Source organism: Episyrphus balteatus, chromosome 2, assembly GCF_945859705.1.
Source record: "Episyrphus balteatus chromosome 2, idEpiBalt1.1, whole genome shotgun sequence".
Classification (NCBI taxonomy): domain Eukaryota; kingdom Metazoa; phylum Arthropoda; class Insecta; order Diptera; family Syrphidae; genus Episyrphus; species Episyrphus balteatus.
The window spans coordinates 110016584-110040846 of NC_079135.1; the positions used below are offsets into that span (position 1 = coordinate 110016584).

General features: G+C 30.0%; 2 protein-coding genes across 3 annotated transcripts in view; both read right to left on the reverse strand.

Annotated features, from left to right (window-relative positions):
• Positions 1-2413: 2413 nt before the first annotated feature.
• Positions 2414-8866, reverse strand: LOC129910207 (uncharacterized). The gene is made up of 4 exons (XM_055987485.1): positions 7933-8866; positions 7646-7878; positions 3683-3993; positions 2414-3620 (listed from the first exon to the last, which is right to left on the reverse strand). Exons 1-4 carry the CDS (start codon positions 8740-8742, stop codon positions 3022-3024), a joined length of 1953 nt encoding a protein of 650 aa, XP_055843460.1. The 5' UTR covers positions 8743-8866; the 3' UTR covers positions 2414-3021.
• Positions 8867-17402: 8536 nt separating this feature from the next.
• LOC129910120 (eye-specific diacylglycerol kinase) overlaps positions 17403-24263 on the reverse strand; it is a 253315-nt gene continuing 246454 nt past the window's right edge. The window contains exons 14-19 of one of the 2 annotated variants that reach the window (XM_055987386.1): positions 23480-23519; positions 23214-23261; positions 22120-22183; positions 21734-21891; positions 18030-18193; positions 17403-17532 (exon numbers count right to left, since the gene is read on the reverse strand). In XM_055987386.1, coding sequence (XP_055843361.1) covers positions 17489-17532; positions 18030-18193; positions 21734-21891; positions 22120-22183; positions 23214-23261; positions 23480-23519 — 518 coding nt within the window. In that variant the 3' untranslated portion in view covers positions 17403-17488. Of the gene's footprint in view, positions 17533-17892; positions 18194-21733; positions 21892-22119; positions 22184-23213; positions 23262-23479; positions 23520-24263 lie in introns of those variants that run through there. The other variant, XM_055987388.1, reaches the window with a different exon arrangement.

Sequence of the window (24263 nt, forward strand, 5' to 3'; positions counted from 1 at the left end):
AATATGTCCCGAGCATGTCCCGAAGATGTCCCAAAGATGTCCCGAGCATGTCCCGAAGATGTCCCGAAGGTGTCCCGATTATGTCCCGAAGATGTCCCGAGCATGTCCCGAAGATGTCCCGAAGGTATCCCGAAGATGTCCCGAGCATGTCCCGAAGATGTCCCCAGCATGTCCCGAAGATGTCCCGAGCATGTCCCGAAGATGTCCCGAGCATGTCCCGAAGATGTCCCGAAGATGTCCCGAAGATGTCCCGAATATGTCCCGAAGATGTCCCGAGCATGTCCCGAGCGTGTCCCGAAGGTGTCCCGAGCATGTCCCGAAGATGTCCCGAGCATGTCCCGAAGATGTCCCGAGCATGTCCCGAAGATGTCCCGAAGATGTCCCGAAGATGTCCCGAGCATGTCCCGAAGATGTCCCGAAGATGTCCCGAAGATGTCCCGAATATGTCCCGAAGATGTCCCGAGCATGTCCCGAGCGTGTCTCGAAGATGTCCCGAAGATGTCCCGAAGATGTCCCGAAGATGTCCCGAAGGTGTCCCGAAGATGTCCCGAAGATGTCCCGAGCGTGTCCCGAAGATGTCCCGAGCATGTCCCGAAGATGTCCCGAAGATGTCCCGAGCATGTCCCGAAGAATTCCCGAAGATGTCCCGAAGATGTCCCGAAGATGTCCCGAAGGTGTCCCGAGCATGTTCCGAACATGTCCCGAACATGTCCCGAAGATGTCCCGAATATGTCCCGAGCATGTCCCGAAGATGTCCCAAAGATGTCCCGAGCATGTCCCGAGCATGTCCCGAAGATGTCCCGAAGGTGTCCCGATCATGTCCCGAAGATGTCCCGAGCATGTCCCGAAGATGTCCCGAGCATGTCCCGAAGATGTCCCGAGCATGTCCCGAAGATGTCCCGAAGATGTCCCGAAGATGTCCCGAATATGTCCCGAAGATGTCCCGAGCATGTCCCGAGCGTGTCTCGAAGATGTCCCGAAGATGTCCCGAAGATGTCCCGAAGGTGTCCCGAAGATGTCCCGAAGATGTCCCGAAGATGTCCCGAAGGTGTCCCGAAGATGTCACGAAGATGTCCCGAGCATGTCCCGAAGATGTCCCGAGCATGTCCCGAAGATGTCCCGAAGGTATCCCGAAGATGTCCCGAGCATGTCCCGAAGATTTCCCCAGCATGTCCCGAAGATGTCCCGAATATGTCCCGAGCATGTCCCGAAGATGTCCCGAAGGTGTCCCGAAATGTCCCGAAGATGTCCCGAGCGTGTCCCGAAGATGTCCCAAGCATGTCCCGAAGATGTCCCGAAGGTGTCCCGAAGCTGTCCCGAAGATGTCCCGAAGATGTCCCGAGCGTGTCCCGAAGATGTCCCGAGCATGTCCCGAAGATGTCCCGAGCATGTCCCGAAGATGTCCCGAAGATATCCCGAAGATGTCCCGAATATGTCCCGAAGATGTCCCGAGCATGTCCCGAAGATGTCCCGAGCATGCACGCTACACGACGCGACTTAACGCGACACAACATGACACGACGCGACACCACGCGACACGACGCGACACCACGCGACACAATGCGACACAACGCGACACAGTCAGTAGGATACTCACCAATTTCCTGGTCCTCTTCTTCGATGCTGACTCGTCGGCAGCCACGGATAGACTGAACTATTATATGAATGGTCTCGTTCTTTTATAGTTTTCATTCGGTGTGGGTTTATATTTTCCCAATTTTAATAATATTAAATGTATAATATTTTCAAATTCAATTTACTTGTCGTTTGTAATTTTGTAGGGTTCAGGGAGGAAATGACCTTTTATATAAATTGAAGGTCAACCGAAATGCCGGCTTTACACGCCAAAATCAGCCTTATCCTTTCCCATTTAAGCAACTTTTCTATTAGGAATCAAGGAATTTCATTCTGAAAATAAGTATCTTGGATAATTTTGTTTTCCTAATTTGAGTACAGAAATTTCCCCAAGTAAGTTGTGGGGAAGAAAGGGCAATAACACCCAATAGCGTGATGACTAATGTGTTGTTAGAAGGGAAAGCTCCTTGGTTTTCTCTAGTCTCTTAATTTCAAATGTAGTACCCTATGGCGCAATGGTTAATTGGAAGTGTTTAATTAAGATGTGCTGGTGCTTGTTCATTGTTCTATTCATCTAACTTTTTTTTTCAACAAACAACAACACGGACCAGAGTCAAGAGCTTCACTAATCCAAATACGCATTGGAAGCAAAGTCGACGATGAATACTTCACCTACAAAATGTTCCTACACCAAAACATCAACTTTTAAACAGCTCAATCATAATTTTAAACAAAAACAGCAAAATTATGAAACCATTATACTATAGTATATTTATTTTTCTTTCTCTTCAAACATGTTTATTATATAAGGCATTACAAATATGGACGATTTTGTTTTGATTATAAAATGGGCATAAAATAAGTTTAAATCTTAAAAATAAACAAAAATGAAAGATTAGATTTTATAGCTTAATTAAATGAATATGCTTAAAGTGAATTAAGTCAATGAATATTGAGTGTTTTTAATGTTAAATAACGTATGATTTAAAAATTCCGTGCTTCGTGCAGTTTAATTATGATCTTTAAAAAAATGTATGTTATGGTTTTTGATGAAATAAAATGTCCTTTGATTAAAACTTAAAAAATAAACAAACAGTTGAACTTAAAATAAAATATATAGCTTAAGTTAAAGGATGATAAATAAAATTAGTTTTAAAAATGCCGTATGGCATGACAATGCATTATGCCTTATGCAAGGTTTGTAATTTCAAATTTATACTTCAAGCCTTTTGACACAAAAATAACATCTTAAAAGTATACAGTAAAAAAAAAATAGTATAAAACTAATAACAGCAAATAAAATAACGACTTCATGCTTCTGTTTCCAGAAAATAACAAAATAAATAAAAAAAAGAAACAACATAAACATAAAAAAAATAATAAAAATTATTTAAAACATAAATAAAAATATTGTAAATAAATTCTTTTCTTTTCCTCTGTTTTGTTTTAATTACCCAAAACCATGGGTACGGAAGGAATTTGCTTCAGGGACTCGGAATAAGAAACACCCGATATCCACAAAGGAGGAGCCATAATACTCTGTGCTGGAGAATAGTAGCTTGTGCCTCCAAAGATTACTTGATGCAAAACATATGGCGTTGCAAATCTCGATTGAGTCAGCGAGAGTGGCAAGAGTGTCATAGTCATGAATGGCAATCCATTGTGACCACAATCTAGAGCAGTCAGTTCCCAAGGGTTGTATTCTCGGCCGGCGAAAGAGCAGTTACTACCAGTTACTTGGTAGCACAGGGCCAACACAATTTGTGAATCATTTAAATTATATTTTAGAGGTGGTTTGCTCCTGTACTTTGGCATGATTGTTCCAAAGATTCGTTGAGTAAAAATAAAATCAGTCAAGAATGTGAATTGATCATGGACTAGGAAACTTTGCTGGTACAACTGAAGGAGTCGTTTTTCAGTTCCCTTTGACAACATGGCACATGCCCAGCTTAGATCGATGACTTCGATTAAATCGAGTTTGAATTCTTTTGGAACACGATGTGATGCAATAAATGCCATATGAGGATTAGGATTGACTGCACCAACTAAAAAGAAAAACATAAAATAAAAGAAAAACGAAAAATCAAATAAATATTAATGAACTTACGCAAATGAGCGGTATCTCTCTGAACCCAGAAAACATAATTGCAATCGGGAAATCCGCCAATTTTATCGATCAATGTTACAACAACCTCGCAGAGACGAGCGTGAATGTCAACGAGCTCTTTTGTTAGTAAAGTGACGATAATGAAACGAAGTGGACAATCATCGCGGCGTAACAAAACTGCAGCATATTGAATGTTAACCTTTTCAAAGTAGGTTCCGAAGATGATCACTGGGATATACCAATTGTTTGCAATGCATTTAAGTCGTAGAAGGGCATCAAAATCTGAATTTCGCATGCGATGAAGAGATTGTCTGTAAGATAAAACGATTATTTACAAGTAATAAAAAAGAAATAATAGAAATAACTACGTCTTTTACATATGTGATTATCAATTCTCAAATAAATTCATTTTCAAAAGGGTGTGTGCTCTAAAGGCTGGTTTTTCAAATCTGAAAGAAGGGTATTAGAAAAGCTTGAGTCCTGATTTTCGGGACCACCCTCCTGGCGAAATCTGCTATTTTGAAAACGCGAATCAGTCTATACCTCCCAAACGATTGGCTTGGCCGAATCAGTTATGTAATCAAGACAATATAATTATCTTTTCCTATGCATACACTGTTTTTCGGAGAAGACTATACTTTTAAGGTTAGGTCGTTTTATTTTTTGTATTTTTCTCAGTCCCTATGACAGTTATGTACATAATTTTTCTTCATCAAAAGAGTTGTAGATTATACCATTTTTAAATATTAAAATAATTCTGTTAAACAAATTTTAATAAGGGGGAAAGATGATTGTGATGCTTCTTTTTACGTTTACTTTTTTTTATAAGCTCTTTATAATAATGGTTTTCATTTATCATTTGGCCTTAAATTCTAATTGAGTTAATACTTTTTAAATGTTTTTTTGTTTTTTTTTTTTTTTTTTTTTTTTTTTTTTTAACTAATTTTTCAAAAACTGAAGATCAAACCAAATTGATTTATTTAAAAAAAATAAGAATGGACGTTTGACTTAAAACAATAAAGATTTTTAAAAAGTTGACGCGAGATTTTCCGATTTCAAATTTTTTTTCAGTACATTTTTTATCGTCAGGAAATGAAACCAATTTCAATTTGTGGTGTACAAATAAGACTGGGTCTAATTTATAGTACATTTAAGTTGGACTTGTAAAATTAAAAGTTTAATTTAATTACAATAGACTAAAACAAGATAAGAAACAATATTTTAAATTTAACAAATCAATTGAATAATTCTTTTTACAGTTTGTCTTCTAAGATGAATTAAAATAAATAAATCAATGTTTTTTTGAATTCTAAAATTCTTATTACTTGTTTTAGAGCCGTTTGCTGAATAGAAACTTTAGCATTTAACTTAAACCCTTATGTGACAGTTTACGCAGATGAAAAAGTAGTGAATAAGAGTTTATGTTCAACATAAATTATTTAAGTTTCGATTCAGCAAATGGCCCTTAAAGACAATGGCCTTTATTAATAGACCCAAATTTAGCCAAAGCTCGATTTAAACAAAAAATAAAACACACATGTAAGATTAAAAAAGTGCTATGATTTTAAAATCGACTTAGTTATAGGTCAAATACCTCTAAGCCAATTCTAAGTTTCTAGAAGTTAGATGTATGCTTTATTACCATTAATTTTTTTTTTTTTTTTTTTGTTAAAATAGAGTTTTGCTAAATTCGAGTCTATTACTAAGGAGCATTTATTCTAGAAGGGCAGGAGAGTCTGCAATACCTGACAAAATTTGATGAACGAAATTCTCGACGCGGTAAGTTCTAGTTATCAAACCATGGACGCCCTCTTATTAAGGGAAAAACGTAGGAACCTAAGTTGAATTCCTGCAATTCTTTTTATATCGACTTCGTGATAAAGGGACCATGTCTGGCTTGCATATTCTAGCAAAGGTCGTATATAAAGATTTTGTTACGTAAGGGTCCGAAAACTCCTTAGACCAGCGCTTGACGAAATCTAAAGCAGAGTTGGCTCTAGCAACGATATTATTATAGTGAGATTTGAAACTGAGCTTGTTATCACAAAAAACATTTAAATCACATATCGTTGGCTTAGAGTGTAAACCTGCTAACTCAACTTTTACACTCGTGACAAAATTGTTAAAAAATAAAATATTTCTAAATGTTTGAATAAATTCAAGCCAGCATAAAGTTATTCCTTGGATTGCATACTATTAAATGTAAAAGAATTGATAAGATTTGAAAGCTTTTTGTATTTTTAATCAATTTTTGGAATCATTTTTATGTGGAGTTAGCAGGTTTACACTAGGTAACTCTAGATACAATACAGTTGGATAAGTTTGCCGGAATATGAAATCGATTAGCATTTATCTACATTTAGTTCTAAGTTATTTTTTTGACACCAATTAAAAAAGTCCTTTGGTAGATGTAGGGCATCGTTAGATGAAGAAATTATTCGAATTTCATATCATCTGCATACGTAAAAAGTTCCGATTGTTCAATCACTGATTTTATATAATTGATTGACAGTATAAAGATAATGGGGCCTAGATGACTGCCTTGAGGGACCCCCGATTGAAATTGAACATCTCAATAGGACTATTCGCGGTCAGCCGAATAAGATTCCATCCATTGAATAAAGCCAGTAGGGAAACCAAGGGCCTTAAGTTTGAATGGCTTAACACAAAAAAGATTTTAAAAAAGTTGAAGTGAGATTTTCTGACTACAAATTTTGTTTTAGGAATCGAACCCAGACATCAGAATATATCACGTTTTATTTAAATTCTGCCTATTTGCTCTTTTAGTTTTCAATTTCATAAGTTTAAGTTTAATTTCTATCATACAAACGAACTAACACGATTGTCCTGGAAACTCTACTTCAATCTTAAAAAGTACAAAGTAAAAAACGCTTGAGAAGCTCAAAATGTGTTTAACTGTACGGTACCTACTCATTTTTGTTTTAGTTTAGAATTATAAATATGAGAACTGCATTAAATGAAGAATATTTTTTTTTTGTTTTTAGAAATTGAATCCATTATTTTCAAAACATGATAAGTCCATTTTGAATAATTTTTGTTACACCCAAAAAAAGGATGATTTTATTTATATGGAGTTTGGTATTAAAAACATAAGTCCAAAATCGTCGTTTTGAGATAAATGCATTTTAAAGTTAGAAAAATTCCTCCAAATCCAGTTTTATTTAATACAAATATATTGGGATGCAGTTTTTTTTTAAATAACAATATTTACACAAATAAGGTAAACAAAATTTAATTTTTAGTGTATTTATTATGTTTTTGGTGAGATATGTTGTTTTGACCAAACAAAAATAAGATTATTTTGAGTTGTGTCCCTAGTGACAATATTGGGATTAGTTTTTTTTTAAGAACTTAAATTTTTCATACACACCGCTATTTACTTTTGTTTTTTTTTTTTTAAACAAATCAATCGATTAAAATATTTCCCGTCATTGATCAAAAAAGCAAAGGAACTGAGTTGTGCTATTTTTACCAAACACTTATTTAAAAGTTTCAGAATTTTTTCTTGGTCAAAACAGCACAAGTTAGAGTTATGCCATTATGGTCAAACATAATTTTAGAAAAAGGAGTTAAGTGTGGTTTGGGCAATTGAATATCTTTGGAACTAAAGTTATGCTGCTAAGACCAAACGAAAATAGAATTTTTATAAATAGTTCTGCATACTTAACTCATTTTCGAAAAACAAAAAAAAAAAAATGTACTTATGCTGTTAATACCAAACTCTATAGATATATAAGGATAATATTTCCATTTAAAGTAGGTATAGGTCAAACATGTTAAATACAGAAAAATGTTGTCAGAAACTTTTTTTGAGCAAATCGACTTGTTTTGAAAATAAACGATTCAATTAGCTGGATGAGAATTATAGGGTTGTATGTCTGCAGGAGTTTCCATAAAAAATACAACCTTATAATTCTCGGCCAGCGAATTGTATAAACTTACTGTGCCGATGGCTTTGCCCACTCAATGACGAACTTCTGGTCGCCAACTTTGATCCCTTGCAATTTCTGCATTACGGTTTCGGCTGCTTGCCGGCAAGTAAAGTCAACAAAAGCATTCGTTCGGACTTTGGAGATCTTTCTGATGGTCGTCCTGGGAACATGCTTGACGATCACATCGATCAGATCGCGGTTGTTTAGCTTCAGATCGACATTTCGAACGAAAAGTGTTTTATTCTAAAAGATAATAAGCATTTAGTTTAGAATCATACAAACTCATGTGCATCTTACGGATAATGTGTTATCCACACTTTCGGAATTGGCCCAAACAACCTTCAAGTCATTGCCCCAGAGTCGAATAATTCCCGGACAAGTGCGCTTTTTAGCTTCCAAAGCATCGTTGTGAGTGGCAAAGTTAACAAAGACATATCCCTGATTTTGGTCTTTGCCTCTAACTTCGCCTTTGGAATGAATTCGTTGCATTGCAGGAAAGATCGTCTTCAATTCCGATTCGATCTCTTCCTCGGTCAAGTGTTTGGGAATGTTGCTGACAAAGAGTCGACATTTCTCGCACGAATTCACAATGTCAAAGGTTTTGCCTTGTTCGATGAAGTGGTGGTTAAGCACTTCCATGGCGCAGCATGCATCTTCTTCGGTTGTGTATCTGACGTAGGCGTAACCTCGGATTCCCTGGACAAAGTCAATGGGAACTCGGAATTGATAGATTTTACCAAATCGGAGGAATGGTTCCAAGATCTTGTGTTCGCTTGTGGTCTTTGGGATGCGGCGAATGTACAATTCGCAGGCACTACTTGGAGCCGGGCCAACCCAGTCGTCGGGTGGACCATAGACTTTGCGACCGTTTGTTTGTATTAATGAATACATTTGTTGGATTGGGGGTGGATTTGGAGGAGCTAATGGAATTGGTGGAGGTAATTGGGTTGGCGGAGGCATTGAAGTTGGTGGAAGTAAAGGAATTGATGGAGTTTGAACATTGTTAGACTGTTCTAAATACTGTTCTTCCGGATGAGGTAAATTATGCTGTTGTTGGACAAGAGGTTGCGGATTTGCTTGAAAATAATACATATTATTGTACAACATTATTTTAGTTAAGGTGAAACACACATAAAAAGCGTAATTTATGAATTAAAATTGAAATAACTTCCAACAAAATTTCTTTTAAAAACAAAAAATAGTACGTTAGAGACATAACACAACGGAAAATAAGAAATTCCAAGATGTCGCAGATAAAAAATACTCTACCCGTTATTTGATGAAGAGAAAAGTGATGCCAAAATATATTTAAAATTTTTAGAGGGTATATTTATAATTGTACTAGATTAAAAACCAGTGATGGTATATTTGTACTATCATGAAGTCGAATTTTAGTATTAGTTCATTTCGCCACTTTTTTTAAGTGGCGCTCAGCGTATTTTTTTCATACAAATTCTGCTTTTTTAAGTCACCACTAGAGTTCCTAAGATCGTTTCACTTCATGATAGTACTATGGAAATATATATATACAATGATGCAGGCTATTTTGGTAAATTGATTTTAGTGCAAATAAAAAACTTTATTTCATCTTTTACCCAACGTTTCGTCGTTATTCATAACTTCTTTAGGGATTTTTATTAAACTTAAATTAACATTATGAAGAAAATGTTTTGTTTATAATTTTTTAGTTGGTAATTTTTTAAAAACTTACATGTTGTTTTTTTGTTTTATTGTACATTGTTTTTTTGTTTTGTTTTGTTACTTTTGTTTTTATTTATTTAGTTTACGAGGCCTCGTTAAAACCTGTTCTAAGAGGTTTCTTGTTTTTTTTTTCTTTTGAGTTATACTTCATCTGCGGCGTTGGGGTATTAAAATTAACTATGTGAAAATAAATGTAAAAAGGGATTAGCAAGTAGCACCATCTGGTGCTCGTAATTGTAAAACAGTTTTGTTTTTATAGTAAGACTAAGTAAATTTCTGTGAGTGAGAAGTATAACTTCAATCGCTTGTACAAGTGTTTATGCACAATTTTTTTCGAATGCGTGGTATCAAGCATTTCACTATTTTCCACACATATCTTTAATGTTTGAGCATGTTTTACGGAAAGAATACTGGGCTGGTATGATCACGTACATACGTGGGATCGCTTCCCGACCAGGCCATGTGAAAGTTAAAAAAATGTGTTTTTGTTATTTTAAAACAAATTTTTTACCATTTGAGAACAACAGAAAAAGCAGTCGAAGGTCCAAAAATGGAGTTTAGAAAAAACAAAATAGAAAAAATTAAAAGAGAGAAAAGAACTAAAGCCTCGCTTAACCGAGCGCGGTTAATATTGGTAAAATTTATTGAGAAAATTGTTGTTGTTGCCATTTAAATTTATCCTCCTATTTTGACTTGTAAAGTTAAAAATAAAATTTGATTTACGGTTATCTCCGTAAATCTTCAAGGCGAGTTCGGAGAGACCCAGAGTGCCTTACAGCTGCACCCTACTAATAATTTTGCTTCTATAATGCTTTACAGAAGCAACAATTGCACCTGTAAAGCTTTATAGAACCAAAATTGTTTGTCGGGCAGCTCACGAAAACAAACCATCTTTGATTGTCATTTCCAAATTAATTTTTTTTTCAATAAAAAACACTTTTGGTAGATTAAAATTTGAAGATTTTTATTTTAACTTTTTTAAAATTTTTTTTTTTTAATTAATTTTAAATACTTGAAATATTTTTTTAGTAAATCTTAAATTTATATTACAAAAAAAATTTATATTTTTTTATTCACTGTTCATATTTACATAAAATATTTTTACTTATTACTCAGTTCCAATTCAAAAACTTAATTATAAAAATTAAATATTAATTTTTAAATATTAATTTTTATTTACTTCACATTGGTAGTTAAATTAAAAGAAGAAAAATATTATATCGATTGATTGCAGTATTGTAATCAACTGGAATTTTTCGTTTTGGTCGTATTGTTTTTGAAATTGAAATGTTTGTCAATATTTTAAAACAAATAAACAAAATAATTATATAAGTAATATTAAAAATACCCTTTTTATGCTTAATGTTATGTTTTTTTGTTCAATTGTTTTTTTTTTTTTCAATTTTAATTCAATCAAATCCTCAGTGCTTGCAGTGCATTTAATAGTCTTACTTTATTTAATTTTGGTGAACTATTTTAATTTTTTTTTTATTATTATTCAATATTAAAAGCTAATTTAATAACTACATTCAAAAAAAATTATATTAAAAAATAAATATACTAACAAACACATTGAGGTTATGGAAATCTAGAAAAATGCACTTATTTTTTCAAGTTTTTCTTTGTCATTACATTTAAGTTTTCACTAAGCAATGAATTTAAAATATTAATATTTTTTTTTTATTTACATTTTTTAGTTTTCTAATAAAATAGTGTTTTTTTTTTAGATTCAGACTTTTATGTATATGTAAGTATACTTATGACTAAGCAGATTGTTTTTTTGTTATTAAAAATTTGCAAATTATTTCTGACTGGACTCCCAAATGCAGTACTAATTTGCGTCACAAAACAAATCTTATGCAAGGAATTGATGTTTTTTAGATAATTTTTAGCGAGGCATATAAAAAAGAAGTAGTGCAAAATTGTACTGCCTTTGGGAATTCAACTGTTTTTTTTTTTTTTTTATAAAATAACTAGTTTGAAAGTTTATAAAGATAGTGAGAAAGCTCTAAGAAAAAAATATTAGCAAACAAAATTTAACACATAAAAAGCAGTTGAAGAGTAAGATGTTAAAACGAAGACCATTTATGGCTTTGTTTCCACACAAACACGAATAAAAAGACTCCTATAACGAAAAATAAAAGAGTTAAATAATTATATAAAAATTATTATTATTTGTTATAAAGGCGGTCAAACACAAAAACTTTGTATTCAGTGAATTTTCATGAAATGTTTTGTGGAGGCACTACATTTCATGTTACAATTCGATGTATAAGTGAATTTTTGTTTTGATTTTGTCTGTACATCTTTGATTTCAGGAATGGAGGCATATCCTGTTTTGTTAAACAAAATTATTTCACTTATTGTCCGACAGAAAATTCAAACCAACTACATGTTATCGACCTAGATGAAAAGATTGAGAAATCCCCGTATAATAAAAACTAGCACACATGTAAACTAATAATTTTGATAAAAAGTGCTCAAAACTTTAAAATTGTCACTTTTTTCTGTTTTTTTTTTTACTTTGTTGGCTTGTAACTTTTTTAATATTCAGAATATCGAAAAAGTGTTCTTAACATAAAAGACGCGAAATTTAATTGCCTACGTTTCTTGTATGCACAATTTTTATGTAGGATAAATAGAAATCGAGATATTCAACAAAAAATAAAATCCAAGATGCCGGCCGAAAGATGAATTTCGCGAGTGCGAAAAATCAGGGTTATGATATTCAGCCACCCGACAAACAATTTTGGTTCTATAAAGCTTTACAGATGCAATTGTTGCTTCTGTAAGCATTATAGAAGCAAAATTGTTAGTAGGGCAATGCTCTATCGAATGAGCAAAAAAAAAATTGGGGGTGGTACAAACTGCTGGGTCGCCCATATATGAACATCATAAATGCACTGGACTAATATTTAACCGATATAGTTGTCCCTAACAATAAGTTCTAATTTCAAAGTTAAGTAAGTGGTAGATTGAGTAAATGACAGTATTCCATCTTTCATGTGGTACTACCAATTTTACAGAAATAAGCTTCAAGCTGCTGCTGGACAGAAAAAAACGAAAACAGTGTTAATTGGCATAATGTAGACAATGCTTACACATTAAACTGGCGATTCATATCATAAGTTGAAGATATGAGAGCCATCTTACGGATACAAAACTCCGAACTATTAACTATTGTGAATTCCTATCTCAAAGATGTTATGTAGACTATTTTTTTTGTTTCGAATGAACTGAGAAGCCTTTTACGTGTAGACTTACCATGCAAAACTTATCTCGGAATCATCTAGTCACGGTATTTTTACCCGAGACTCAAAAACCGTTTTTTTTTAAGTTCTGGAGGTGAACAAGAAACGAGAAAATGTAAATCGAAGTTTGCAATCAACCCTATATTGTGAGTTTCAAGATAACTAGATACTACCCGGGAAAATTGAATTTCACTTTGTAAAATTCGGAAGAGAAACTTATTGCGGGCCAAATGCAGGACAATCTTTTTTCAAAGTAGAGCTTGCATTGCTAAACTCTCAAAAGCTTTTAAAATTCCGGGCGAACAAAAACGTTACAGGTGGATTGTTTTCAATGTGAAAATCATAAAATCACAATAAATACGCTATTTTTAAGTGTTTGTTGGGCAGGCATTGGTATCGTGTCAAAAAACAAGTTATTTTGGGCGTCCATTTGTACAAAATTCCACGGATGAATACATTTTCTTTAAATTTGGTTCAGATAAATGTTTATGGAATTTTGAAACTTGTTTTTTTTTTTTTTTTCATAAATTCTAACTTAAAAACTCAGAAAACGGCTCTTACGATTTTGATCTCTTTTGATAAACAATTTTTTTTATAAAACGATGTTTTTAATTTTTAAGTGGCTTACCTACTTAAAATTTAACGATTTTTTTGATAAAATAGCTTTATCTAGCGTTATCAAGCTGTAACGATTTTTAATATATTTTCTAAATAAATAAAACTAAGCTGTGTCCTTCTTTATCGTTCCAAAAAAAGTTAAAATTTAATAGATTTGAAGTCAAAGAGCAAGTTAGTGAGACTCGGATTTGCATTTTTCTCATAAGTTTCACTTCCTCAGTGCGTTACAATTTTTAAGATGTTTCAAAAAGTTAAATACTGCAGTAAACGTGAAAACAAAATATGCACGGAAGATTTAAAATAAAAAGTAAATAAAAAATCATGTAGATACAAAATTTAGAGCTTAAAATCGTACAGCTTTAAAAAAAAAAAACATTAAATCAAATAATTCAATTTATTAAAAAAAAAATTCAAGTACAAAAGATTTTATTTAATATTTTTTTTATTTTTATTAATAAATATTTTATTAGTAATTAAAAGATATAAATATATTTACATTGGATTTTTTGTTTAAATTTACACTTATATAGCTAAAATTCATAAGACTTTCGTTTCAGTATAGATTTTTTTTGTTGTTGTTGTTGTTATTGTTAAATAAGATGGAAAATTATATAAAAAAAATCATTATTCGCGTATTGTTTTTGTTTTTTATTTAACTATAATAAAACGAAGAATAGATGTAAATATTATTTTAATGAATTTTATTTATGTATTCTTAAAACGATACAAAATGTGGGTACAAATTTAAAATAAAACAAAAAAATATTTTAATATAAATCGGGACGCGTCGAGATACTTTGTGTTTCTATTATTTTAATAATTAAATTTTTTTTTTTTTTTAAATATGGTATGGGTATTTTCCTTGGACCCGGTGTTTACATTTCTTCAAATAGTAATATAAATTATTTATTACTTTTCTATCTAAGATTCTTTTGTTTTTCCAAAAATGTTTTTTCTTTATCATTTTTTAAATTTTCTTTTCATTTTTATAATAAATTGCTTTAAGAATTAGAATGCAATCATATTGTTTTTTTTTGTTTTTTATTAAATTTAATTATCAAGTAAGAATTTATTTTAATGAAATATCAAATTTAATTATATTTTCGAATCAATTTATTCGTTGCTTTTATTTTTTATTAAAAAACGAATTATTTCATTTAATTTTAATTTAGTTGTTTGATAATTTTTGTTTTTTAATTATTTACAAAATACGAGTAATATCTTTGAGAATTGGATTGTCACTTGCTAAACATTTATTAATGTTTCAAAAGAAAGTTTTTTTTAGTTTTTGTTCTTTACATATTTTTATATTTATTTGAAAATAAATTCAAAAATATTCGCAAGAATTCTAAACAACTTTTTGTTTAACAATTTGTTGCACATTACGGGGCTTTAAATATGCAATAAATTGTTTTATTTTCTGTTGTTTATAGCATCTTGGTTTTTTTTTTTTTTAATTCATTAAGTTAAATTAATAAATTAATTCATACATAATTACCAATACTTAATGCTTATCTGTGATTGCATTTAATGAAACCACAGTTTTAGCTACCAAATCTTTGATTATTATTTTATTTAAGTTTAAAGAGATTGTTAATTTAAAATTAATATTGCAGTTGAATAGTTCTTTTTTTTTAAATTAGTTATTTAGTTTAATTTTTTTTTTTGTTAATAATTGACTTCATTCCAATGTTTTTTTTTTTCTTTTCTTTAGTAATTATTAAATTTATGCAGCTTAAATATTTGAAAAAATTATTTGAAATTTATTGGTTTTTTAATTAAATACAATTAAACAATTTTTTTTTTTCAATTTATTTTGTATTTAAATTTATTTTATTAGTGAGTGAATACAATTTTTAATTTGTTAATGAATCTTTTCTGTTTGTTTTATTTTTTTTTTTAATTTCTATTCAAGTCTTGTAAAAAAATATATTTATACATAGTTGCTTATTAGTTTTTCTATATTTAACATATTTTTTTCTTTCGCAAAAAAAAAAAAACATTTATCACTTGAATTTTCGAAGATAGAATTTTGTATTTAGGTAAAATATTTTTTTTTTGTTTTTGAGATTTATACAGTTCTTATGTAGGTTTTTTTTTTTTTATTTAGGGTTATAATTTTGATTTTCTTTATTTAATTTTAGATTTAAATTTAAATTTAGTTATGAGTTTTAGATTTCGTTGAGTATTGAGTTTTATTTCTTTTGAAGAAAAAGTTCTTTTTTTTTTTTGTTTTAAACTATTTACATGATTGCTGATATGCATTTTAAGTTGTATTTGTAATTTATTTAAATGAAAAAAATTACCGAAATATAAGCATACAATTTTGAAGATTTCTTAAGTTATTTAATTTAGAATTTATGTTTGTTTCTTTTTTTTTATCGATAGAGTGTGAGAACTTCAAGTTTATTTTAAGGGTTTTAATGTGTGTTTTTTTCTTTTTTTAAGTAAGAATCTTAAATTTATGTTAAAATTTAAATAATTTTTAGTAGTTTTCTTTTGGCCACTTTTTTATACTTGTAACAAAGGTTTAAAATATAAAGATATGATCTATTACTTTAGGGCTCTCCTATATCAACGACCATATCTGAACGTTGACGTTCCGGTGGGTTGGAACAGCGAAAGAGATCAATAAGTGAACTTCATTCGCATTTACTGATTCAATGGAGGTCTCTTAACTCGGAAAAATATTCCTATCTCTACCCTACCCTACCCTTCTTCCTAAAAAAATCAATTCCGGAGGCACTGGCAATTAGACAAACACGTTAGATTCTCAAACCAAATCCAAATCAAAGAAATATAGCTATTATAAGTAGTGCAAGTCAGGTGGCCACTTAGGCCATAAATTAAGCCACAACGTTTTCTAAATTGGTCCAGCAAAGTCGTGATGAACTCGCCGATCTAAACTTCAACCAAAATATCACTCTCATCTGGGAGCCAGTTCAAAGATGTTTTGAATTGGTTAGAAAAGGGTCAGCCCTTCATGGCTTATACACGGAGAAAGACTTAACATTCCTCTAGTAGTTATGAAAGAAAATATTTGTTCCATCTTTTTATTAGACTTGACAAACTCTGTTATAAAAGGGACTAACCGATTACTTGCTAAAGCCTTCTATTCTATACCTATTGACTTTTGTGAAATTTCTTTAACTTATCTACTTTAAGTTTGGAGTTCAAATGATTGTGTTCGTCAAAGATATATTCCACAAATATAATCTAAAGCTATTACTAGAAACGAGGCAATCTAATATATGCGATATAAACCATAATAAGGAATTTCTGTCCGTTCGTGACGAAAGAAGTGTCTGTACGTGCCAGTAAAATAGATCTTTTCTTTATTTAAAAAAAAAAAAAATTAATACAAAATATTATTGCACAAAGCACAATGTATTGATGCAGCTAAAATATAAGGCTCTGTAACTCTTTTTTGTCAAGTACAAAATAAACATACAATTTTCTACAAAATATTTTCTGCAACCAAATTTGCAGGCTTAAAAACTTTGATAATTCATATGTTCCAAATATTTGTTGAAATTCAAATACAGAACTTATCCCAATCTTTATTTTTTTTTTTTGGAAAATGTCTTTTGATCAAAATTAATTATTCTAGTTTGCCTTTCGTTACATCTTATCTCCCAAAGTGGTTTCTTCACAAAATGAAGATTTTAACATCTTCTACTAAGCTGCTCATAAGAAATAATAAACTTAAAAATCATACAAAATTCTAAATAAATTAAAAATAAAAAGTAAAATTTTTCATTTAGCTTCTTAGTGGCCAAAGCGGAAAGTTCGATAATTTTGAGATTATTTTTTTAAGGTTCTCGTAATTTTTTTTTAAACTGCATTGAGACTCACATTTTTTTTTATAAATAAATTTGTCTTAATTTCAGTTTTTAGTTGCATATTGAGTATCACAATGTTGTTTTAGTTAAATTTATGATTTTTTAGAAAACTTATTTTTTTTTTTTTAATGAAAAATCGTATATAAGGGAATAATTTTTTTTAAATTGATTTTTTAAGAAATTATATTTAAGATTTATGAATTATTTATAAATTTTATAATATTTTATTTATTAAATCTAATATTCTGTTTTTTATTTGCTTGTTTGTTATTTTTTTTGTTAAATTGGATAGATACAATAAGTATAATTAATTAGAATAATATTAATTTTTTTTAACTTTTTACCCTTAATTTAATTGCTTATTTTTTGTTTTTAAATTAGACTTATAAATTATAACAAAAAATTAAATAAATTAAACAGAATAGAAAATATACACACTAATTAGACTTTTTCTTGTATGTCCATATGCATAAATCTTTCTTGACCTTATATAGTACATATAGTAGAATTAAACAAAATTTTTTTGTTTAAAGTTGGAATGTTATTTTTTATTTATTTTAATTTTTTTTTGTGTGTGTTAATACATTTTCCCAATGTTATGCATTTGCAAGGAGAAAAATATTTAAAAAAATCAAAATTAGTTAATAAATTAACACATAAATAGAAAATGAAATACAATAATTAAAAAAAAGACATTACACATAAAAATAATTGTGATGTATGAGAAAAATGACGTGGGAAGTGCTATGAGATAAGATTATAATTAATGGAAAAATCAATGACGGGGACAAACTTTTTTAAGGCTTTACATGAAAATATAGGCTTCTACAAATTTAGATTTAATATTTTTGTTTTTTGTTTGCATAGCAATACTTAAAGATGTTTAACTTTTGAAGGTTGTTTTATTTTGTTGTTGGTTTTGTTTTGTGATGTTTTTTAAGTGACTGGGCGATATAGTAAATTTATAATCGCAAAGTCTTACTTTCAAGATAAGTGGCAATGTCGCGTGCGTTGTTATTGAATGCAATCATCATTGGTGTACAACCGTGATCGTCACGCAATGATAGATTTGCACCAGCCGCCACTAACATCACAGAAATGTCGCGGCGTTTATTTGCAGCGGCCACATGGAGAGCGGTGCTTCCCCTAAAAATGGAATAAAAAAAAAACTTTATAGTTATAGTTTTTCAATTTCATGTCGTTGTTATTTCTTATAATATTTGTCATTCATTTTTTTTTTTTTTTTTAATAAGAATCATTTTGTATGTATACCTAAAAGCATTACATTTTTTTGCACTCTTTGGAATCTTGGTTTCCATTATAAGTAAAACATTCATGCGTAGCTTTATTACTTGAGTACTATCAAGTTTATAGCTTATAATTTTTTTTTTAATTTATTCAAACCGATTTCACATATTTTTCTGAGCTCTAAGGCTCCCCACTATAAGCATAAAATATTATAATTTCGGTATTACACATAATAATTCAATCTTTATTCTTTCTTTACTAGTGATTCTCTCTTAATTTCTTAAATCCACTTACTCGAGCCTTTCATCTACTTAATATTAACTGAAGTCCTTCTTAAAGAAGGATGTCAGAAGGGCTTTAGAATATTTCCTTAAGTAATTCTATGCTATTTGTGCCTTAATATAATTGTTCAAGAATTTACATCGTTTATGTATTACTTTACATTTATCAATTATGAATTCGTTGATTTAATTTATAGTCTATTGAATAGACCCTTTTGAATGGAACAAATTCGTTCAAGAGTTTTTATTGCTGATTATGATTCTTTGGCATAAAAGAATACTCCAGCCAAAAGTGCTACTAAATCCATTGGTGCATTTCTGAGAAAACGGCAACACTGGTCGGTTTTCAGTTTTTTTGATTTAACTCGAAAACCAAGCCTAACTTTGAAATGGTTCAAAGACACTTTTCATAGCAAATTAAATTTTCTGTCATGGTAAGATGATTAAAAAATTTAAAAATTATTTTTCACTGAAATTCTAACCTAAAATCAAAGAAAAGAAATCAAGGGGCATTTTGTGTATGTATCCGGTATTTATAAAAATGCACATACATAAAATTGCACACAAGCCCATAAGGATGCAAATAAATTTGTTTGTTTGTCATATTTAGTTTATATTAAATCAATCCCTCTAAGTATGTTTACTTTAAAAGTCTAAAAGTTACCAATTTATACAATTTTATCGAGTTTTAAAAACTTGCTTTTAACTAAAAAAGTCAAAAATTTGGAAAAAGTGCTAATTTTTGAATAGGTACATTTAAGTTGTTTCTTGAAAAAAAAAATTCAAAATTGCATATTATCAAAGGATTTTACCTCTACTTTATTTCATTAGTACAAAGTTTGCACGTACCGGCTACAGCTACATACACAAAATGCCCCTTGATTTAGTAAAAAAAAAATAAAATCGTCAATTTTTTAACTTTCTTTTCTTTGATTTTAGGTTAGAATTTCAGTGAAAAATAATTTTTAAAATTTTTTAATCATCTTACCATGACAGAAAATTTAATTTGCTATGGAAAGTGTCTTTGAACCATTTCAAAGTTAGGCTTGGTTTTCGAGTTAGATCAAAAAAACTGAAAACCGACCAGTGTTGCCGTTTTCTCAGAAATGCACCAATGGATTTAGTAGCACTTTTGGCTGGAGTATTCTTTTATACTAAGGAATCAAAATCAGCAATAAAAACTCTTGAACGAATTTGTTCTAGTTTTGCTCTTTGTTAAAAGAGGAAAAAACTATCAAAACAATTATTTGTGTTATTCACTTTGCCAAACATTAGCAAAGGTACATTACCCTATAATGGTGAGTGAGAATTTAAAGAAGACTTATTTGAATGCTGCTTTGGCTTGAACTTCTAAAAGATTTGGAGTTTTTCGGAGTATTTTTGATGACTTTGATGAGAGTATAAGAATAAATAATTTGCAAAGTCAACAGTTGTTATTGAAAAACTATTCACAGAAAGGAATTTTTCGACTTCGTTTAATGGTTTCCTTTTCCTCCTCATCCATACATGTAACTTCTGCAGAAGTTGTTAGAAAATAAGCTAAATTGCAGGAAATATTTTCAGGCAAATAAGTATTCTAGAATAATACCTACATAAGAGAACCAATGTACTGTACAGTCTCTTCAGAGATAACAGCTTTTCAAGCGCTTTACAATGCTGGTTAGATTAGTTTTGTTGCGACTCAAAAATAAGGAATGGTCAACATAATTTTTTGTCCACAGAGTGGAGGCTTTGAGGCGAATAACAAGGTGAAGAGTCATAAGTCCACGGAACAAAAGTCCATAATGGACTATTGACTTACTTGGGTGGGTTATAAGTCCACAAATTAAATGTGAACTTAAAACCCACCCAAGAGAGTCAAAAATTCATAAAAAAGTGAATCAGAACTCCCTTTTTCAAAAGGGATGTGCCTTAAAGGTGTTTAAGAAATATTTTTCAATGTGGAAACTCTTAATTTAAAAAATAAAAATATTATAAGATTTGAAATTTTTTTTTTATAAAATTAGTTTTTTTGAAAATAATATGATGAAGTAGGTAGGTATTTAAAAAAAATTGACGCGAGTTTCATTTTTAGAGAAAACACGCACCAAAAAATTTTACTCAAAAGACGATCAATTTGGAAACTCATAGATATAATGATCACAAAGATCAAAGATCAAAAGCAAATCAACCCCAACCAATTGGTGAAAAGCGAAAATTTTGCTCAGATTAGAATCTATTTCATGTGCACATGCGGAAAAAATTTTGCCCACGGGAGAATCAATTTTGAGGTGTACAAATACAAATTCGCGCGAATTGATGAATATCAATCAGTCATTCTATAGTATTTTAAGATGGAATAACGATATGCTAATAGGTCTGGGATCTTAACGTGAGAGCACTTGATCGAATGCGCAATTTTTTAAATCTCGCAATGTGCGGAATATGGACCGAATTAAGGCAGCTGTTGAAGATTATCTCCAATAGAAATTTTGTGAACTCGGTAAAGATTAACCTATTTGTCAGGAACTTTTTAGACAAATTTACACCTTTTACTTTAGTCTAGAACCATGAAGTTTTAGTCAATTATTTTGAATTTAATTTTGCAGACTGTTATATTTTCTGTATAAGCTATCGTTTCAAAGATATTCATTTTCAAAGAAGAGACTGAGGTAAGCTTGTGGAACTCAAGTGTTTTCCCTAAGAAAGCACAGCAAAACTCAGGCTTAGAAGAAAGAACTTTTTTCAATTACCAAATTCCAAAATGATTCTTACTATACAAATCTTATTATAAGGACTTGCAATAAACCATCTAGTTCCCTATGCAATAAAAAATGGTACCAATATTCGCGAAGGAATTGTTTAAATAGAAACAGTACTTTTATAAAAGCAGATATCAGTTAATTTTTTTTTGAAAATTAACGTTTTATTTTTGGAGAGGAATAAGAATTTTGCTAAACGAACCCGTTTTCCTAAAATAAATTTAAATTCAACATCTTAACGAACTATAAACAATGGTTGTATAATAATTATGTATATATAATAATGCATTTTTAAGATGCACATCTTATGTACAAAATACACCGATACACACCGACTCAGTCCGACATAAATAAGTATACATCCGATAACATATTTCTCATCAACATCAAAACATATAAATAATATTTATAGTTACCTAATAGTATCCGTCTTATTTATAATATTATGTGGTGCACACGATATCATATATTTAACAATGTTTTTGTGATTTAATTTGCATGCAATATGTAAAGCAGTTTGTCCTGTCGTGTCTTCTGATTTTAATGAGAATCCTTGTTCATGTAATGCACGTAACTGTAATTAAAATGCAAAACAAAAAAATACGAAAAAAAACAAAGACATACATTTAGTTAGTACAATAAACATTGTGTTGTAAGTGTAATATTCACATAATTATATAATTGTTATATTTAATACAAATATTTTGTATTAAAAACAAAAAATTAGAACATAGAACAGTATTATAGTAGATTTGTATAGATTAAAAAAAGAGTAAAAAATATAGTATAAATTGCTAACTACCAAATTTATATCGCCACGTTGGGCTGCTAATAATATGGCATCGGAAGTTTTTTCCACAACAGAGCTATAAAAGAATAGTGTACAAAAAATGAACACAAAGAATAGAAGAAAAAAAAAAAACTGCATTAACACAAATTGCATTCTCTTTTTTAAGAATTGTTGTGTGTTTTTTTTTAGTTTAAATTTGTTTAGTTGGCCATGCTATGAATAGGTAGAGTATGTAAATGAATGTTTATAGAAATAAAATGAGTCAAGCAGTAAAGCAAGTGAAATTTGGATACAGTTGCCAAGCTGAAAATTAAGGTTAGAAAAGCGACAGTAATTAATATAAAAAAGTAACCATACGTTGGGCGCCATTTTATTTGAATTTTTTTTTAATTTGTATGAAAGAATTAGGTTTATCGCAGATTTTTTACACATTTTAACGCCAAAAAACAATTCAATGACGCAATTGTGACGAAAATAAATCATTTAAAATTAAATTTACCTCTGTTGGGCGCCACTTTTGCATCAAATTGTTCGATTTTGAGCAAATTCTTGCCAAAATTAGATAGTGCATCAATAAAATATGAGTTATATTAAGTTTAAAGTTAAGTAATAAACAAAAATTGCACCAATCAAGCACAGTAACAACCAACCTCGGGTGTAACTCGCGTTGGGCGCCACTTATTTATTTTGTTTTCTTTAAAAACATGTGCAAAAGAGATGTTTTTTAAATGTGCGTCAGTTATTATTTAAACAAAGAATAAAGGAAGAGATATATTATTACACATTTTTAGCTAAAAGTTCTATTGTTGAAATTGCAAAAATAGTTACTAATGTTGGGCGCCATTTTACCCTTTCGGATCAGTTAAAGATGCAGAAAATTTATCTTATATAAATATGTATTCGAATAGCCTTGTTTATTTATTTCAAAGACTTGAACTTATACCACTGAAAATGCTGAACATGTTCTCGCACTCGCGTTGGGCGCCACTTAAAAAACTTGTACCTAAGACTACTAAAGTAGGTATATCACATTACTGTCACTTTCTGCCTTATAGCAAGCAAAGCCGATTACATTGAGAATTATGTAGAAATGTAAGAATTAATACCTTAAGTTAAGACAATCTTCTGTTAAGCTGAACAATCTTTGTCTGTTGCTGCATGCATTTATTAAAAAAAATTGTATTTTTTTCCCAAAAAAAAAATAAGAAAGACAAAAATAATCAAATTCAAACAAACAAATAAAAATTAATAAAAGAATTTCAAAAAAATTCATAAAAAAAAAAATTTGAATAAAGAAGTCGAAGGAAGAGGAATTAAGAAAAATCATATTCTTTTTTTTTTTGTTTTCTTTCATTTTCAAATAAAATTTTACCTTTTGAATTTGTATTCAGCTTTTCTTATTTTAGTCCTCACTAGATGATGTTAGTTTTAAAAAACATGTACACACACATATATGTATATTTATATATCATTTTGTTATATCGTTGAAAATAAATATAAAACCCAAAAATTTTAATTAAATTATTAAATTTGTTAAATTTAAAAGTTATAACAAAAAAAATTATTAAATAAAGTTTTTTTTTTTTGTTTTGATTTAAAATATTGTTTTTGTACATACATTTTTTTTGGTAACAAAAGTGTGGTTGGATAATAATGTTAATTGCATGCTATACCATTATAATAGTATTTTTTGTGTAGAATTTCGGAATACGGTTTAGTCTTTGCTTTAAACACAAGTTATATGCAGCTATACATCCATGCAGTCCAGGTACACAATATAGAACATGACAATACAAATTATATTATTAAAATACTTACTTATGTTGGACAAGGACTAAGCTGTATTCTGAAATCCCTGTGAGAATTTTATGTTTTCTTTTTTTATATAAGGAAAAAAAGTTTAAACTTATTGTTTTTGAGTGCTATTTTTATTATTGTTTTAAAATTTGTTCTTTTTTAAGTGTTAATATTTTTAGTTTTGTTGAAAAGAAATAAATATAACATGCATTTAAAGAGAAATATATAATACATACATTTTATAGGTAAAGATTGTACATACATATAAACAATTAAGTAGTGCTAAGAAAACTTACGAGATTTTTTCGTTGTTAGTTCAGTTAAGTAAAATGCATTAAAAAAAGTAAGTATACACCATG